Below are 19,577 nucleotides of genomic sequence, written 5' to 3'. Positions count from 1 at the left end.
GCTACAAATTAAGCTTTCCAGAACTGCTGGCAGCATGGATCCCATCCTTTCAGGTCCTCACTGCTGGGCACTTGCCATCAGAAGTCTCCTGGCTCGTCTGTGGTCGTGCAGCAAGGGGTAGGTCAGCTCAGAGCTGCTTTTTGCAAAGAGCTTGTGAGCCTGCAGGCTCCTTGTTGCTGTTTTTCTTTCCTAATTGGCTTGGAGTGTGGATGTGTGGATGTGCATGTGCCTGCCTCCCTCATCAGCAGCACCCCTGGTATTCAGTGGAGTAATTAGAACATCTAAATCTTCCCTATATGTCATCCAGACTTTGTGAAATTAACTGTGATTACTGGCACCAGCCTGCAGACGTGCCGGATTCCACCCCAGCGCTCCCGATAAGTGTAATTGCTGCTCACTGCTGCTCTGGAAAGCCTTGTGCTCACTGCCACGCGCGCTCTCCTTCCTGCTCACTTTTATATTAGCGCTGAGTTAAATGGCTTTGGCTTTTGTTGACTCTGAGGCTTTACGAGGAGATGCACACCACGGAAATCAGAAGTGCTTCTTGATTACTGAGCAAACAAAAGCCCTGGGTTTGGTGGAAACAAATCCTCCCCCAGCCCCTCGCTGGGCTCAGCAGGAAGAGCTCCTCCATACGTGTGCATACACATGTGTACATGGGGAACCTGATTTATGGCTTTCCCCACAGGACAGCATTGTTTCTGCAGTGTGAGGTTGCAGCTTTGAATGCACATGCCATGCAAAGGCGCCACTGAGCAATGGGGGTGGCAGCGAAGCTAAGGAGCAGCGATAGATCTTCATTAGTTTCTTGTTAAATGAGATGTGCATTGACCACTTGGCTGGTAACGATGTGGGCAGATGGAGTGAAGAAGCACAGATTTTGATCTCATTTTCTTTTCCCTTCTTTTCTTTCCCCCCTTGGGAAAGAGAGGGAGCATGGGACAAGGCAGCAGGGATTGGGCTGGTTTCCATTGGGATTCCTACGGTCACAGGGGCAGGAGGGCACATCATCTAACTAACACACAACATGGAAGCTTGGAAATGCTGCTAACTGTGGGAAAACTTCAGAATTCAGCCCAAAGGAGGCAGAGTGACATTTCCAGCCAGAAAGTCTGGTGCTCGGTGCATCTCTCTACTCTCGTTATATACTTTGCTATTGCTGTTATATGTGCTTCAAAGGTTAATATATGTTTATGATGAGGATGTTTTTTATAAATGTCAATTAGCCCTGGTGCAATTCAGGGGATTAGTTCCTCAGTAATAAATGCTTTTCCTGTATTTTAGCCATTGTTAGCAGTGTCACAGCTGGATGTGGGGTCTGTCCTGGCCAAGACTGAGCCCTAAGAGCTGAGACCTGGGCTCCTCCATCCCCCGTGCATGTCTGGAGCCCTCCAGCTCTGCTTCTGCACAGGCCCACGGTGCACAGACTGCTCAGATATGGGGCCTGGAGCCTTTGTCTTGGATTTTCCAGGGTTAATGAGTGAATGCCCTTCCACTGACAACGTGCGTAGACAAAATGGGATTTCAATCAGTGAAAAGGGAGTGGTAATTTCCCAGCTCCCATTAGCTGATAGTAATTGCGCTGGGAGCAGAGGTCTGAGCTCAGGATTTCAGTGCAGAGCATGCAGACATGGTGCAGGCAGATCCTGCTGCTGCTTCACATCCCATCACTTCTTCCCTGCTCCTCCATGGGCTTCCCGCATGATTTGCATGGTGCATTCTACACAGCCCCATGGAGAAGCCCTACAGGAGCAGGAGCAGTGATGGGACACATTGGGTTTGGCCAACTCCTGCAGCTGGAACCTTCCTGGAGTCCTCTCCAGGCAGCCCCAGGGACATGGCCACAGCTCAGCCCTGGTACCCAGCTCAGAGGCCACAGTGGGAACACGGTCACAGAGCACTCCCCCACCACCGCACTGTCTTTACAACACAAAGGTCAATGGAATTCATTACAGTGTAAAAATGAAGTTCTCGGATTGATTGAAGGTTCCTCTTTAACACTTCAAATAAATGTGTTGGTTTTACTTGATGGAATGCTTTAAAGGTCCATTATGAAATGCCCTTTTATGTGAGAAGTAATTTTTTTATGCCATTTTTCTTTTCCTTAATTTCTGTGGAGTATAATTACCCATCCCCCCGTCACTTCCTTTTCTTTTCAATCATTTTTTTTATTATTATTATTTCTCCCTCCCCGGTGGAAAGCAAGCAGCATTATTTAAAGAGATATTGCAGTAAAACACAGTTATATGATGGATACAATGGACAGAAGAGGAGATGGATCCATCCATCTTAGCTTTTCAGTGGCTCCCATTACCATAATATCAGTAATATCCAAGCGCTGTGGTCTTTAATCCCAGGGGCACTGGACTTCCCATCTGGACTTGGAAGTGGAGCAGTGCCCAGAAGATGCTGTCCCAACCTCCTCATCCCCTTTGGGAGGGTCCTCTGGGCACATCCTGGATGGAGCTGGGTTCCACTGAAGGGCAGTAATCAATCCCCGGGGCGTGACTGCGGTGTCCTCCTGAATGGCCAGCAGTCATCTTCCCAATGGGGAAGAGACAAATGGGAGAACGTGCCCATGTGGGACGCGGTGGCTAACGGCTCTGTGCGCCGGGGGAGGCTGCAGCAGTGCTTATAATTCACAGCCAAGCCATGATAATGAATGGCCACATACAGCTCAGTTGGTACTGAGGCTGGAGAATACTTCTAAGATCACCAAGCCCCACCCTGAGCCCAATCTCAATCCAACCTCCCCATGCCCAATGACCACATCCCTCGGTGCCTCATCCCCACGGTTCTGAACACCTCCAGGGACGGTGACCCCACCACTCCCTGGGCAACGTGTCCCAATGTGGGCATGGCACGCCAGGGCCACGCTTGTTGCTCAGCAGCACCGCAGGAACCCAACCAGACAGCATGCTTAATTCCTATATTAATAAATCAAAAAATGATGTCTGTTGGTGCCCCAGGGGATGGTCAGCGCAGAGCTGGTGTCTGCCAAGGTGCCGGGTCTGGTGCCGTGCGAGCAGTGCTCCTTGTCAGCTCCGATAAAACCTGGAATCTATCACTGGCCCTTTCCTCCAAAGGTTTTGTTACTGAAGAAAGCAATTACAAACTGCCCTTAATTCCAGTGGGAAAGGGGTGGTGGAGGGCAGGGCTGGGGCAGCGCTCACCTCCTTGGGGCCGTGCAGTCATCCCATGGGCACTGGGTGCTGTGGGGCTGGGTGTGAGCTGCGACTGTTCCAGAAAAAGGGTAAACCCCCCCTCGTGTGGGTCTGATGCGAAGAGACACTTGACATGGAAGATGAATGAAGGGCTGCATCTGAAGTGCCAGATACATAATACATCCTAAATAGGCTTCATTAGTGGTAACAATTAAAGTTACCATTGTGGATTGGATACGTTTTCTATTAACTTTGCCCTTGTCTCCAACTCGGGCTCACCTCGCAGTAATGAGCTGTGTCACTTCTGATCTATTTCTCATAATAGTTCCTTTCTCCTCTAAATCTGGGTGGGATATAATCCATAGGCAGAGCTGTTCTGGCTTCCACCAGGGATGGATGCATGCTGAGCTGTCTCCAGCTTTGCTTATCCCTTGCATTGGGGCAGAAGCCACTCTGGGTTGCAATTTTGAGGTGCACAGACTGGGAGGAGTGCGAGACGAATGGGGAAATGCTCTGGGCTCCCTTGGTCAGGCAGGATCCCACTGTGCCCAGCAGCTCCTGCATGAGCAAGAGGAGCAACGCTGTCTGCGGATTAAGTCTGGCTCTCTCCTGCCACCTTAGCATTTCTGTTATCGAGGGGATTTGTTGCCTGGTGAAATACATTTTTAATTTCCTTTTCTTGTTGTTGTTTTTAAATCTTGGAAGCTGAAGGGGAACGGGACTGCGAGGTGCCACCCTGCACCCACCCCCTCCGGGCTCCATCCACCCCAGAGCTGCTCCTGAGCCTCCACCAAGCGCAGTGTGCCACAGTGCAGCAGAACCCTCCCGCTAAATACATTCCCCCTTCAGAAAGCTGTCTGTCATCTCATTATATCAATAGTGATTAAGAGAGGAAACTGGCAGTTAATCCTCTGCAAGGTATTTTGATGATTAAATTGAGAGCATCTGGCTGTTTATTAAATTTGACTCTGGGCAGATAAAAAGGGGGGGGCAGCGGCGGGGTGACCCCCACCTCCAGCACCCAAAGAGGTTGCAGCCACACAGTCCCCTTCCCTATGCAGGTTCAGCTTTCCGGATGGTTCGCTCTGAAAAAAAAGAACACGCAGGGAAAAGAAATGGAGCCGTGACAATCAAGTTTCCATCAGCCCAAGTTAAACAGACTTTGACGCTTCGGGACCATTCTTGATAATTAAAAGCAAAGCAATGGCTCGTTGCCGGTGAGAACTGGTTCTGTCAGTGAAACCCCTGGCAACAGTGCCAGGGCTGTGCATGGGGAAAGCCCTCCCTGGCCGTAGAGATGCTCACAAGGGAATGTCACCAAGTGGAGCCCGCTGCAAGCGGTGGGCAGGGCTGGGGGCACGCTGGTGGCAGAGGGACCCGCAGCTGTCAGAGAAGCAGCATCGCTGCTGGCACGTGGTTGCCATGGCGATGCATTGCTGCAGAGCCTCGAGCCGATGATTATTGTTATTTATTATTTTAACCTGGCCCCGGTCCTGCTGTGGGGTGCGGGACGGTGCTCAGTTGGGGTGCAGAGCCCGGTGAGAACCTCTGCATTGTGGGGGGATCGGAGACCCCGGTGACGGCCCAAGGCCGCAGGGAAGGTCACAGCAGACCTCGGAATTGAGATTTCATCTTCAGGAGCTGCTCGGTGCTTTGCTTTCAAAGCCATTCTTCATCCTTCCTCAGGGAAAGGGCCGCCTCGCCCAGAGGCACGCGGAGCTTTTCATATACACGGTATCAATCTCAGTAAGGGAAGCACTTTTATATTGAAGATCTGATGGAGGGATAAATTCCCACAGAAGTAGAAAGCAGAAGCTAATAGGCTCTTTCACAATAAAAGAACAGATCTGCTGACAAAGGCATTTCCAGGGCATCAAAACAAACTGGAGCATTGGAAGAGGCCAGGGCTCCTCCAGGGCCCCTCCATCTCAGCACACACTGCCCCGGGGGCTGCCCCCACTGTCACCCACCTGGAACATCCCATGCACGGTGCATCTCAGCTCGGTTATCTTTGCTAAGCTTTGCCCTGATTTTACTTTGCTTTTTTTTTTTTTTTTTTTTCTTATCCTGGGGCACTCCCCTTTTCCCTTGGCAGATTCTCATGGCAGACCCCGCTGTGGGCTGCCCTGGGCCGTGTTCCATGCTTTGTGCAGGGAATGTCCCCTTTCCAGCATTGTTGGTTCTTACCCATGTCGCTTTTGGAGGTGGCTGTAGGATGAGGATCACGCTGCCCAGATTATCCTTCTGTTTAAGCTTCTTATCCGAAAGTGGCTCTTTGGAAATGATAGGGCCCTCGACCTCACCCTTCTGTGCTGCGTTCCAGTGGGGATCACCCCACACACCCCTGTGTTTCTCCAACAACCCCCCACCCTTCCCCTCCCTCTGCCCCATTGCAGCACAGCTGTAGGAAGCCGGAAGGGAAACATCTGCCCCTGGGGTGGGAGGAGCCTGGTGCCTTCTGCATTCCCCCTTTTGAAAAAATATGCGTTAATTTGTCTTCCTTATCAATTGATTTTCCAGTTAAAACTGCTCTGTGCCTGCCCTTGATTCACACCCTGCAGGAAAACCAGCCTTATAAAAGAAATGGATACCCCCGTTGCTTAAGAGACTAAAATTTACTGAAGACTTATGCGTGCCAGTCCCCAAAGGGGGGAGAGAGGAAATGATTTGTTCAATTAATTATAAATGTTTTAATTTAAATGGCTAATGTAGGAGATAGTCAGATATAAAACAGCAAACTACTGAAGTGTTTTATGGGTCCTTAAAGACCACTAAGTGCTTGTTCTGATTCTGCTCGGATCACTCCAATGACTTTTCTTCTCATGTTCGGGGTAGGGTGTGATGGGAGGCGGAAGGGAGAGATTTCCTCTTGTGCTTCACATTCCTCCAGGCCAGCTGTGCCACACGCTCAGCGATTCCTTTCTTTGGAGCCGGAATTTGCCTTTGGAAAAAATAAAATAAAATAAAATAAAATAAACAAGAAACAACCAGATGTGTTCCCCCACCATGTGGAAAGGTGAAAAAATAGAGCAGAGCCCAAGGAATGTTGCCGGGTGAGCGTGGCTGCCCTGCAGCAGCCCTGCACCTCCTGCACCCCGCATGTTTGAGGTGCCCCAACACCAGGGCTGCCTTTAATTGCAAAGGGACCAGTGATGGCCCTGCCCTGTCGGTGTGAAGCCCTGCGAGCCTCACGATGCGCTGATTGATAACACGGAGCGTTCCCAGCCCGCCCTCTGTCTTGTCAAAGCTATCGCTCTGCGGAAGTGCAGAATTATGAGACTTATTGTAGGAAGAAATACTGCATGGAAAGAAGGAATCCCTCAGTGGGGGCTGAGAGGGAGGAGCAGCAGGTGTGTCTGTGCGTGTCCGTGTGTCTGTGCGTGTCCGTGTGCCTGTGCGTGTCCGTGTGCCTGTGCACGTCCGTGTGTCCGTGCCCCGGAGCAAGACAGCCGTGGGGAGCAGGACCTCGCTGCTTTGCTTCCTTTTGCTTGCTGCTCCCACCGCTCCTCTTTGCCTTGCAGGCAGCTCCTCGCAGTTCGTCGGAGCTCACTGTCCTCATTGCCGTTCCCCTTTATTTTTCCATTCCGATGCGTGACTGCTGCTGTGCTGCCGCTCATTCTCCTCCCCGGCTCCTATTTTGATGCTGAAAAGGAGCAAACCGGGAGGGGGTAAAGAGGCCACTTAACAATGCATTGTTTCGATTTCTTTCTCCTTTTTCGTTGTCTTCAGGCTGTCCTGCCCTGAAAGGCATTTTCCTGGAGTTCTCAGTCTGCTGACCCCTGAAGCTTCGGAGCTATTACCTAACTAAATGGCTTTGCTTTTCACGCTTCAGCAAAATCTCTTCTTTCCTCTCAGCACAACCCATCTCCTCCCAGGCCACGCAGAAACAATTACAGCAGCAAAAGTCTTCTACAGCTGTAATTAAGCTCCTGGCCACGCAGCAGTGCCTTGCGAGGTCCATGCGTTGGGTGCTGCAGCATCCGCCCATGCTCCCTGCAGAAGGGATTCAACGTGAGCCAGCACCCAGCCCTTCCTGCCATGCACCTCCTGCAATGCTGTGTGTGTCGTTAAGGGGTTGTGCCCTGAAATTTCTGAGGCTGAATCTAGAAAACATCGGGAAAAACGACCTGTCCTTGAGCTGAGACTGCGGCATCGGGGGCCAAAGGGTGGGAGAGACGAGAAGCAGCAGGAAAGCAATGGGAAATTGAGTAGTTAGGTTTTATTGAGTGAACTGCAAAAAAGTAGGAACAAGCATTAAGAAGAAAATGGGATTTGAGAAATTATTACTTCGGAGATGATTAAAATGGAAATATTTGTGACAGAGTGTGGAAATTGGCCTCTAAAAGTGATGCTCCCCTGAACCTGGATGTCCTTGTATGTAGGGGACAGATCTCAATGTTTGTGTGCGGTTTTATGCACTCTTAAATAAGTGTTTGGGCCTTGTCCTTTAAAAGCACCTTGAAATCCTATCAAGGTGAAACAGTTTTTTCCTTATTCTCAGTTATTGCTTTGGAGCTGCAACGTGGAGCAGAAACATTTGGGGAGGGCGCAGCTTGCCTTGCAGGAAGCTGCCTGGGGCTGCTCCAAAAATGCCCTGGGGAAGTTTGCTCTTGGGCTGCGAGCTCAGGGTGTGATTAACTCCATGTGAGCCCTGGGGAAGCACAGCATGGAGGTGGCAGGGGCAGGGAGCACAGGAGCTGTGACCTGTCTTGTTAGAAAGCAGAACGCCTCTCACAAATGGATTTCCAATTTCCCGTCCACCTGCTTAGCTGAGACAGATTTCTTGCTTCATAATTACTTTTTGGGTACTTACAGGATCTGGTATCCAGGCAACTTGATGCCTCTTAAATCCTCTTGCGAATCTGTTGTGTTGTTTCGTTTTTTTTTTTCCTCTTGATTTCTACAGGCGTCGCAAAAACTCCAACCACATCCCAAAAGCTCTCGTCCCTGCTGCTTTCCTTCCTGAAGTCTCCTGGCTGGGAGTGATGCTGTGCCATCACCCAGGAGCAATTGGGCACTGCTCCGTGGGTTTGCGAAGCGTTGTTAGGGGCATCCTCCATGCAGGAGCAGCACTGAAGGTCACCCCAGCACTGCTACCAAGTGATCGACCTTCCCCTCCTTCTATTTATTTTGTGGACAAACGAAGGAGGAAGACACAGGGAAGCAGTGATCACGTGTGTTGCTGTTTACAGGCCCCAGCAGTCTCTCCATCATCGTGCAAAGATCGGGGGCAAGTCAATGCACCCCACTAAAGGTTACGCATCAATACGCATTCAAAGGCTTTGACCTCTGCTGGATGAAGTGTAAGTTAATTAACTTTTGCTTGACAGTCCAAATGCTGGAATCATTTGGAAACCTGCTCACGGTGTTGCTGCATGGCCCATCCCGCCCGACCCTCACCTCTATGGCTTTTCTCTTCCCCCCACCGGGGCTGGCTGCTATCACTTGTGATCCTGTTGGCAACAATTAGGCCATCAATCAATAAACTAATTCTCCCATTTACAGTCATTAGGGACTGCGGATCTAAGCATCTGCTTTTGCTAATGAGTTTAAAAGTTGGCTAAATATGGCAGACCTGCTCTCGTGGAGAAGGAACAACAGGAGCTCGTAGCAGAATTGGACTCTTGTGAAGATGGCATCAATTTTAATTAGTGGCTTCCAGCTAAAGCAGAGCGCAGAGGGGAGGGGGACAGCCCGGGGCTGACTGCAGAGAGCTCGGAGGGAAGGGCTGGCCTGGCTCTGGTCCTGCACCCAGGGCCTGTCCCATGGGTACCACTGCCATGGGTCTGCCTGCTTGCTAAGGGAAGGCGTAGAAAAAAATAAATGAGAGAAGCACAGAGCCGCGCATCTGCATCTTCTCACTTCTGACTTACACTCCTAACTTCAACAAGTCTTTGTGTAACTGAAATTAAGCTTTGGCTGTACCAAATCTTCAGTGGGTTAGGACTGCAGTTACCACGTTCCCTTGAAGATTGATGGGAGCCACACCTGTGAGCACCCAGCTCCTGGCAGCTGTGGGTCTGGGTTGGCCCTTCTCAGACAGAACAAAAAGCAAAGGGGAAATCTCCTCCGCAGCACAATTCCAAAAATGTCTCGAAACCAGTGCGGCCATGCACAGCTCACTCATTTTGTCCTGGTTTTGTGCAAGTTTCTGATGGCTGAAATGCCCCCAGGCAGCCCAGCTGGTATTTCACCAATGCGTACAGCAGAGCACATTACGTGCTCACTGATGGGCGTCTCCTGATGGGAACGGCACCGAGCTCCTCCCAGCAACAGCCCCTGTGTGCTGCCCCTTAGCTTGGCATCGGGATATGCTGCTCCTGGTGCTGGTCCTGGTAATGGTCTTGGTGCTGGTCCTGGTGCTGGTCCAGCTGCAGCCACACAGGTGCACCCAGAGCTGAAGCAGAATTGTTTCCTAAACGAGCGTTCACTTCTTCCTACACAGGCTCACAGAATCTGTCATGAAAGCAAAGCAAGAACGCCAAGGCAAATGTATTTTTAAGACAACGCAGAACATCCTGAGCAGCAAACCTTGCAGCTCACCTGCTTACAGCAGTGCACCTTCCCTCGGCCCAGTGGTCTGTGTTGCTCCGTGTCCTGCCCTGTGCTGCACCTGGCACACTCTGCAGGGCCTGGCTGGGCAGAGCTGAGCCCCTGCTCCTCTGAAAGCAGCACTGATATTTCCTGAGAGATCTGTTTCTGCAGAGCAGCAGACATCACGTTTTCAGGAATCTCATGTTTCTCCACACAGATTAAAACAGCAGATAAAAGGAACCGTTTGAAAAGTCCTTTTTTCTTTCCTCGTGCTCTCTTCAGTGAGTCAGATTGAAGCATTAGCAGCTGTCAGAGACTTTTTAAGGCACGGCCTTCTCTGATAAAAGCAAAGTCCAGACAGAGGCTTTGGTTCTCAGTGAAGATCTCTTCCTGAGCCTTTACCCCACGCGTTCCTGTGTCCATACTCACACTGCAGAGAGTGGTCGATGAGGGTGGGGGAAGGAATGGGCAGCCCAGTTCTGGGTGCACTATTTCAGCTCCTCAGAGGAAATTTTGGTGCATTTAAGAAGAAAATCAGTCCTGGTTCGTAAGGTGGTTGTTGGCAGTACCTGCAGTGATTTGCTGAACCGGAAAGGTCCTTGCACAACTGAGGATGGAGCGTGTCTTTGGTGGCTGCTCCGTCACAGAGCTGTGCGGCTGTGGGGCAGAGCAGGATGAAGGCATTTGGATCAAAAGTCTGACCTGGTGGGGACCGGGACCCCCAGCCAACACCCCCGGTGGGCAAGCACAGCCCAAGTGCTGGGGAGAATGGCGGAGGCCTCCGTACCCAGCGATCCTGGTTGCTCTTTGTAATACAAGTATTAAAAGGGTGATAATAAGCAAATCCGTCAGTTATGCAAATGAGCAGCAATTGCATCTTGAAGAGCATCCCACAGTTTAATTACATCATAATTGCAATGTAACACTTTAATTACCATATGCATCGCGAAATCATGAGCACTGTTTCTCATCTCTTCACTAATATTGCAGATCAAACAGATTGCACGGTGGCAGCTCTGCAAACAGAGGCACCCAACGCATCCCCATGCAGCAGCGATGCAGGGTCCGGTGGCCGGGCAGCATTTCTCCAGACCCTGCCCAGGAATGGCCACAGCAGCTGCTCTGGAAAAGGGCTGGGAACTGGAAAGTGGTCGTTTTGGTATCAAAAATGGTGTGACCAGGAGGACCGGAGAGAGGTGATTGTCCCTCTTGCTTGAAATAAACTCAGAAGTGGAAAATTTGTATTCTTGGCTCGCATCTGCAGGATGGGTGATGCTTCCCTGAGCTGTGCTTCATGGCTGCGTTGAGCTTTGGTGGGCTGGATATTAGGAAATTAGGTATTTGGATCATTTGGATATGAGGTTTGATATTAGGAAGAATTTCTTCTCTGAAAGAGCAGTGATGCATTGGCACAGGCTGCCCAGGGAGTAGTGGGTCACCAGCCCTGGAGGTGTTCAGAACCACGGGGATGTGGCACTTGGGGACGTGGTCAGTGGGCACGGGGAGCGTAGGCTGGGGTTGGACCTGGAAATCTGAGAGGTCTTCTCCAATCTCAGTGGTTCTGTGTTTCTACGAGTGCTGCTCTTGATCTTCTTGCATGTTTCACTTTTCCTCCCATCCAGCTCTTTCCTTTACCCTGTAAGGGTACAGCTAGCGAGCGACAAAAGAAAAACAACAGATGAGCTCCAACAGCAGACTGAAATTCATGAGTGGAGGCTCAGGGAGGACTGCCCAGCAGCAAAACCTCGTCCCCTCATTCCACAGAAGCTGTGGTTCAGATGGGCTCTGGCCTCGGTTGCAGCGCATCCGCTCCTCCCTCGCACCGGAGCTGCCACCAACCCAGCGCATCGCGGCTGCTCGTGCTGCAGGCTGCTGGTGCGCTTTGCCGTGAGCTGGCAGTGATTTAAAGTCATCTTGTGCTAATCCATATAAATTCTTTTAATCGTGGATTTAATCTGTTAAGCACGCAGTAATTAAATTACACGGCAGTCAGAGCCACGCCAACGTAGCGTATGAGGTGCGCGGCGCCGCGGGCAGCAGGGAGAGCTCCGGACAGAGCCCTGTGACCAGGGTGTCACGTGCATCCTTCCCAAAGCCTCAGCCAACGCTTCCTTGCTGTTATTTCCCCCTTTCCCTTTCCCAGCCCTCTGAGGTGCAGGAGGGCCGGCACCTCCCTGCATCCCACTGCTGCAGCATCACCCCAGGCAGCAGCGGGCGCTCCCATACAGCGCACAGCGTTGGCACAGCTCCCCTTCCCACATCTGCAGGCGCTGCAGGAAGAGAAGATGCAGGAGAGGAGGAGAAAAAGCCCCAGCAGGAGCTGGGACAGGGCCTGGAGCACCTCCGTGTCCTGGAGGAGACCCAGAGCTCCCACACCATTTGGGCTCTTTGTTCGTCCCCTCTTCCCCCAGCTGGACGGTGCCACGTTTCTGCGTGCTGGCATTGATAGAGGAGAACACTGCGGCACGAGGAACACATTAAGAGATTAAACTTTGTGGTGGGAAGGGGAAAGCGAAGATGAACTACGAGGTGGAGAGATGGCTGGCTTTGGGATTGTGACAGTTACCGCACTTAATATTTTTTAACGTTAAGAGCCAAACAGGGGCATATATTTAATTCATTAAAACTGTGTGAAGTAGCTCCCTCCATCCCATTGCAGTTAATCGGTGCTCTATGGAGAAGTATCAGGGAATAAGTGTCTCCTAATGAAAGGGTCCCTGTAAGGTCAGCCTGCCGCTTGTTAACTAATCTGAGACTTATTTGTTTTGCAAATTGCTCTCGCATTTTGAACCGCTGTGCTGTAATTTCCATGGCGGGGAAGCAGGAGGGAGTTCACGGGGCTGGTTTTGAAGCCCTCAATCTGTCACTGGGAGGAGGATAAAAAATGCCACGAGGAAGGAATGGAGCGGGTCCAGACCCGTGCTGCACAGCTGAGGGCAGTGCTGGCACCATCCTGCACCTCACTGGGAGCACTGGGAGCACTGGGAGCCGCCCTGGCCACGTTACTCTTTCTGCTCAGCAGTTCTTTGCGCACACAGCAGTGCAGTGATTGGGCGATAGAAATGACCTTTATTTCCAAATATCGTCAGGAAAAGAAATATATATATATATATCCTTTGTTTTAATTTCCCCCTGAAGTAATGTAGTGTGGGGAAACCTTTCGACGAGGCGGCTTTTTTTTTCTTTTTTCACAAACATCGTGGAAAGAGAAGAATTTCAACATCTGTATTTGTGGGCAAAAGAGGTGGAAGAGGGTTAATTCCACCGGGCTGCATTGATTGTGGGGAGGTGTGAGCCACAGCCAGGAGCTGTGCAGCCCCCAGCACGAGTCAGGAGCAAACTTTCACTGGATCTGTGTTTCTCTGCAGAAGCCTTTGGGGCTTCTTCCTCTGGGAAGAGCACCTGGATCCTTCAAAAGAATGAGGCTGATTTCTTGCAGCCCTATCAAACCAACACAAAGGATGTGGTAGGAAGGAGCCTGGGAATGATGATGCTCCTCCCATCCAGTTAATAACACATGGATTCCTGCTCACCTGGCCAATGCCACTGATGTGGGCTGGGCCGTGTGCCCTGCAGGACACCAGCACCAGGTCCTGCACCTCCGTCCCTAGAAATGCAGCTTTGGTTCATTCCAGGAGGAGTTTGTCTGGACTGAAGACATCCAGCATGTCCAGATGCGCTCTTCCTGCAGCAGATGGGAGCTGGGGACATCTCCAGGTGAGTCTGCCACCTCCTTGCTCACTCTTCAAGCTTTCTCAGGCCCCAGGACAGTTCTGTTCATGTGGCTCCATCAGCACGGACAGACCCAGCTGTCTTCCTCCCTTGCTGGGCTCACAGCACGCTTCCTGCCCTAGGCACCAGCCTCTTCCGAGGGGCTGAGCAGGCCCTGGTCTCCCAGGGACTCCTTTTCTTCTTGCCACCAAGGCAGCCCTGTTTTCTGCTCACGGATGGTGCCAGCACCCAGAGCTGTGGAGCTGCAGACCCTTGGGGTGAGCAGTGTGCACCTCCTTGCAGGACACGAACCCGCAGCCCTGGGGACATCAGGCACCATAAGTCACGGGGCCTCACTTCTGTCCTGGGGTTTAGGATCAAGGTGCCCAACAGCAACACAGAGCCAGCCACTCCCATGAGAACAGGAGGAGATTTTTAAACCCCAGCGACCACAGTTTCCTACTGGCACAACTCCGGAACAAGCACGGCCGCAGCACAGCCCCAACCATCCGAGCTCCGGTGCTTCCTAAGCTGAGCGTGCACCGACGCTGACTTTCCTCCGCTATTGAGCACCGTGCGCTCTGCACGCGCGGCCCCATCTCCACGCGGTGCCCCCAAACTTCAGAGCCGCCACCGTGGGGTCATGCCCCGGCCCTCGGCACCGCCGTGCCCCACGTGCCCACCTTCAATGGCAGGCGGAGGAATCGCTTCGCCTTGATCAGGAGGGAGAAGAATAACGAGCGGCAGGCGGTGGCCGGTGGGGTGCGGATGAAAGGCGGCCGGCTCAATTCTTCGCACTCCCGGGGCGATCTGCCCCCGCTTTCTTCCTGCCATAATTGCCTGCCACGCCGCAGATGACTGTCGCACTCCACCAAAGCCCGGAGCACGGCGAGGCCAGGACTCGGGGCTCTCTGTCAATGAGCGGGGAGGCAGGGAGGATGCTTTGATCCCGCTCTTCTTTCTCTGCCGCGCTGAAGAATTACTACCAGGCTGCTGCTGGCGTTGCTTCGGCTCCAGCTTCCACTTGCTCTGTGCGGGACCAGCTGAGGCTCTGCCATTCTGAGAGGGCGCGGGGCAGCGCAGCACATGGTGCTGGTGACGTTGAATCACAGGATCCTGAATTGGTTGGGACCCATAAGGATCATTGAGTCCAACTCCTGGCTCCACAGAGGATCACTCAAAATCATACCACGTGTTTCAGAGCGTTGTCCAGACACTTCTTGAACTCTGGCAGCTTGATGCCATGACCACTGCCCGGGGGGGCCTGTTCCATGCCCACCGCCCACTGGTGGAGAAGCTTTTCTTGATATCCAACTTGATATGGAAGGTGCTCACTGGGCTCCAGGCCAAATCCGGACCCAAACCCAACAGCCCCGAGCCTTCGGCAGCACCCAGCATGGCGGTGGTGGCCCTTCAATGGGGGCAGTCACCACGAGAGCCGTGTTGAGCTACTCCACATCTGGGTGATAATTGCCTCAGTAATTAGGGACGGCTCAGAGCTGCAGGCGGTGCATTTGGTGGCCTGTGTCCCGGATCACTGGGCCACCAGAGCCCCTGGAGGCTTTGTGGTGCCTCAGCACCAGGAGTTCCTAAGCCAACAGCCACCATGGGGCTCTGACTTCCACGTGGTTTTTCAGGTGCAGTGTTTTTCACGTGCTTCACTGTTCTGCCACATGCCCAAGTGTAAGGAGGCTCAAACCTCCAGCAGTGGAAATCCAATACAGAACCCACATGGAGAGCATGCGCTGCTGGTCAGCAAATTGTGAAGGAATTCAGTATCCTTCAGAGCAAGAAATTATCCTGGAGTGGAAGTAATGACTCTGGCAGCCTTACAGGTACAAAAAAAATCAACCCAAAATATAAAGAGTGGGTAAGGCTGGAGATTTATCTGGAGCACTAAAAGCCTGCGAGCAGGTAACACCTCCATCTGGGATAACTTTAACTGTGGCTTTTCCTTTTACATGAAGGTGACCTGGTAGCAGCATCTAAAAGAGCTGAAAGGAAAAAAAAAAAAAAAGAAGAAGAAACCTTTGGCTAATGATATTTTTGGGGGCTATTTTCTCCTAATTTTAGGAAATGCCAATATGAAATGGGAATCTGGGAGATCCATCAGGCAAAAGGTCAGCTTGAACAAATTTCTCAGCCCAGATTAAAACCAGAAAGGGGCAAAACAGTTTGCTAGCTGTTTTCCAGGCAAACCCACGCCAGCTTCAGATGGCGGCTAATTAAAGTGCTGACATTTTAAGACATGGTGGTGCACAATCTCTTGCTTCCAGCCAAGTCTGGGCCCTTTTCAGAGTTCAGTTCATGAATTTTGCTGCCCAGGGGGCTTGGGAGCGGCATGAGCAAGCCAAGTGGAGGTGAAGGGGATTTTGGTCTGGTATTTTCTTTAGAGGGTGAGCAAGTTTTCAGCCTTTGGAAGAATGCTATGATGTCACCCCAGCAAATCTCACCTGCAGCCCGGCCATGCTGCTTTGAAGCAGCCCCTTTCCAGAAGGCCAGGGGCGTTTGGAACACAGCTGGGAGGGGATCTGAGGGCAGCCGCCGGGCTGTGAGCGGGGCCGGGCCATCTGCCTGCTGCCACCGTGCTGGGGAGACGGGCTGTGAGCACAGGGTCGGCTGGAAGAGAGCGAGCTGCAATCAAGAGGCATATTGTGGCTGTTCGACTTCCTGTGCGATGCATAATTTAGGAGACAAAATGCAAAAGTCAGCTCGGCTCAGCGGGGATTCGGGAGTTGATTTGGGGGAGTGTAGGAGAGGAGACGTTGTCCCTTTGATTGCTCAGTGCGGGAGGAGGCTGACAGGTGACGGGAAGCAGTTGGAAGAGGAAAGAGCCTGACTGCTCCCAGCTGTTGCAAGCGGCGATGCCGGCACACAGGGCTCATGCACGGGGCTGTGTGCCTGCCCTTGCCCCACACACAGAGGTTTGTGTAATCACCTCTGTGGGACGGTGCCCCCAACCGCCCCCAGACCTCAGGATAGGAGCGGGGCTGCAAGCAGGTGTGTGGGCATCGAGCCCACGGGTGAGATCTGCAGTGGACCCTCCAGTCCAGGGGCTGCAGTATGCTTGGAGCAGAGAGATCTGGGGTAAAATTCCCAACGAAGAGCTTTTGGAAGCTAACAGAGCCCCCAGACAGAAGCGTTGCTGCAGGTGGGGAAAGCAACCGTGCAGGTTCCAGCCTGCAGCTGCTTGGAAAATCAGTAGTGCCAGGAACAGGTCCTGTGCTAGCTCAGCATGCAGCACAGCTCCCCGGACAGCCGTGCCATCGCAAGGTTGGCGCAAGGGCTGGAGGTGAGCTGCCATCCCTGCCCAGGCACAGACATTTTCTGCTCCGTCATCCTGAGTTTTCTGCTCTGCTTTGCCAGATTGTTCCAGGGAAGCTGTCAGCACCGCGCAGCGCGTTCTTCCAATGCCATCTAGTGTCTGCGCCGGCAGTCCCTGCGCTCTGCGCTATGGCACCAGCCCTGATTTATTGCAGAATGCTCTCAGAGGGCCAACAGGCTGCTCCAGCTGGTTATTAACGGCGGTACCTGCAGCCTGGGTAACTAACTGGTCGGTGCATGGGTTAGGCTTGATTATTTTTTCTATCACTTCCATTTTGCAATGCAAGCCCACCCCGGCGGGATGGATTGTGAGGATGCAATGACACGTCCGGGGTGATTAAAATCTTTCAGCTTTCAGCCACTTGTCTGGGAGCCCCAACATCACCTGAGGCTTAATCACTCAGAAAACTGCTGTCATGTCCTATTGTCACTGTATTGGGAGCACGACCTCTTTCCCATTTAGCTGCCATTTCAAAATAATATGACTTGCCAGGGGACAGGCATGACTCAGGAGGCTGGTAATAGGATATAAAGACTTTGACCTGCAGGTCGTCCATCTGAACGCTGCCAAGGTCAGCAGCAAGGGCAGAGATGTTACTGGCATGATGATTATTTTGCCAGAGGACCCAACACAGAAATAGCCCAGCCCCTTTGTGGCAAGCAGCAGGGTCTGAAGGCTGGGTTAGAATCATAGAATCGTTAAGGTTGAAGAAGACCACTAAGACCATCATGTCCAACCATCGACTCATCCCCACCATGCCCACTGCACCATGTCCCTCAGTGCCACAAAATGTGTTGCTCCCGTTTGGAAAGCATTGCAGACCCACGACTCCTCTCCACTTGGATTTTGGGATCCGATGGCTGTCCGTGCTCCCGTTCTTCCCTTGCCATCACGGTGCCCGCCTCTCTGCTCACCACCATCAGCTGCTGTGATTCAGGTCAGCACTGACCTCTCCTGCATCCTTGGCCACCAGCAACCATGTGGATTTATCTCCTCAGTCACACACCGTCTCATCCAGCCGGTTTGATTCCATGATTAATTAAGCTCTCGCTAGAAATGAGGTTACTCCCTCCAGCCACGCTTATAAATATTAGCAGATTAATGGGAATTGGCCACGTTGGACGGCCGCTACCAGGCTGTGCCCTGGCGTTTGCCATTGCAGAAATGGGGCCGCAGCACAGCTGCAAACCACTGCTCATTGAACCCCTGCACCTTCATGCCGCAGCCCCTCCTCATTAGCGCAGTGCCCTCGCCCCACTGCTGCTCCAGGAGGTGCTTTAATTGCTGTTGGCCTCATTAGCAGTGCCCCCTTCTCACCATCCTTCCTTTAATTGCAGGCTCCCTCCTTCCCCAGCGCTGATCAGAACAGAAAGTGTTACATGGGGTGGGAAGCCCGGGTGCCCCCGTCCCCTCCTGCAGAGCTGGGGCAGCCCCAGCTCTTCCCATGCACCGGGAGGGGTGGGAGCATCCCAACAGCAGCAGGGCTGGGCACAGGGCTGGGCACAGGGCACACTCCTGCTCGGTTACCCACAGCAGCTCTGGATGCTCACATGACTTTCCCAGGGGTTCAGCCAACATCCAGCCTGCTCGGTGTGTTTGGTTTGCACTAATCTGTTTGGTTTTTTAATTGTCTGCAAACAAGGTGCCTTCTTCTTTGCATAGCAAACGCGTTGGGCAGAGGCAGCAGCGCGGGGCGGCCCTGTGCACGCTGCTGCATGGGGTTGTGCCCGCTCCCTGCTCCCAGGACCTGGGCTTCTGAAGCAGAACACACCCCCTGCTCCCCACCACTGCTCCCCTCCTGCTGGCTGCTGGGGAGCTGAGAACACCACGAGCCCCGAGCCTGATGCTGCACACAGCAGCTCCGTCACCACTGCTCCCAGAGCTCTTTTGCTGTATTTATCCAGCATCAATAATGGGATTCTGCCCTACTAAACAGCATCTGCATGCAACATCACTGAAAGCAGAAGTGATTCCTGCTGCGTTAGTGTGTAAAAGCCTTTGCAATCATCTTGTGCTATGGACCTGAAGAAGGGTTTTAAATATAAGGCTCTTTAATAAGATGAAAATAGCCTCTCCTTCCCGGCATTCTGCCACGGTTTGTGCTGCAGGAACACTCTAGTCATGTTGGGGATGCTCTTTTGCTGCGGGTTCCCCAGCAGCCCCAATGCAGCCCCTCCTCACCACCCTAGCCTGACTTTCATAAATAAAAATAAAAATAAAAAGTCAAGCTTTTCAGATGGAAAACCCAGGCAGCAGAAGGAAGGCACCGAGGAGCCTCACAAGCTGGAACGCCGCACAGGGCGGGGGAAGCGCTGTCCTCAGTGTGTGCAGCAGGGGAACGGGCACAGCCCCACTCACCCATCTCCCTGCAGAGTTCGCTCCGCGGTGTGATTCATGTCAGGAGCTCGGCGAGTGACTCCGAGATGAATGACGCTATATAAATGCAAAGCGTTATTAATATTTCACGTTGTAGTGAAAGTGTGCTAATGGGGCTTTTTCCTGCAAGACGGAGTGCTGCCATTAGCACACCTCTGCGTGCCGACCCGCCTGGGCAAGCTGCTCCCCATCCACGGGCAGGGGCGCAGCCTCTGGCACCTCTCTGCCTCTGCAAGTCGGAACATTTTGGCAAATGGAAGTGGGAGAGGCAGCAGGGAGCATGCATCGCCCCAGTGTAGCCAAAAAAGGGAGATTTGGGCCCAAAAGTGGCAAGCCGTGGGAGCGCTTTTGGATTGCCCCCGCCACTAAGGGGGAACCTGGAAACCCCCTTCCCATCTCAACTGTCACTCTGATGCTTTAAAAAAAAAAAAAAGGCTTGTTTGATTTCAAACTGCAGAACTCTTCCC

At 52.4% G+C, this 19,577-nt stretch overlaps 1 protein-coding gene and 1 long non-coding RNA gene across 2 annotated transcripts in view; one reads left to right on the top strand and one right to left on the bottom strand.

Annotated features, from left to right (window-relative positions):
• Nucleotides 1-15,654, top strand: part of LOC110387432 — a 62,785-nt gene extending 47,131 nt beyond the window's left edge. The window contains exons 4-8 of the mRNA XM_021375558.1: nucleotides 54-117; nucleotides 8,071-8,264; nucleotides 8,357-8,467; nucleotides 10,689-10,894; nucleotides 11,321-15,654. Coding sequence (XP_021231233.1) covers nucleotides 54-117; nucleotides 8,071-8,264; nucleotides 8,357-8,467; nucleotides 10,689-10,894; nucleotides 11,321-11,380 — 635 coding nt within the window. The 3' untranslated portion in view covers nucleotides 11,381-15,654. The remainder of the gene's footprint in view (nucleotides 1-53; nucleotides 118-8,070; nucleotides 8,265-8,356; nucleotides 8,468-10,688; nucleotides 10,895-11,320) is intronic.
• LOC110387433 lies at nucleotides 90-19,157 on the bottom strand. Its single transcript, XR_002432487.1, has 3 exons — nucleotides 19,093-19,157; nucleotides 4,470-6,105; nucleotides 90-4,249 (listed from the first exon to the last, which is right to left on the bottom strand). It is a non-coding gene; the product is annotated as an uncharacterized LOC110387433 (long non-coding RNA).

Source organism: Numida meleagris, chromosome 22 (assembly GCF_002078875.1).
Source record: "Numida meleagris isolate 19003 breed g44 Domestic line chromosome 22, NumMel1.0, whole genome shotgun sequence".
NCBI lineage: Eukaryota > Metazoa > Chordata > Aves > Galliformes > Numididae > Numida > Numida meleagris.
The sequence above is the reverse complement of the archived record's forward strand: the minus strand, read 5'-3'. Positions and strand labels throughout refer to the sequence as shown.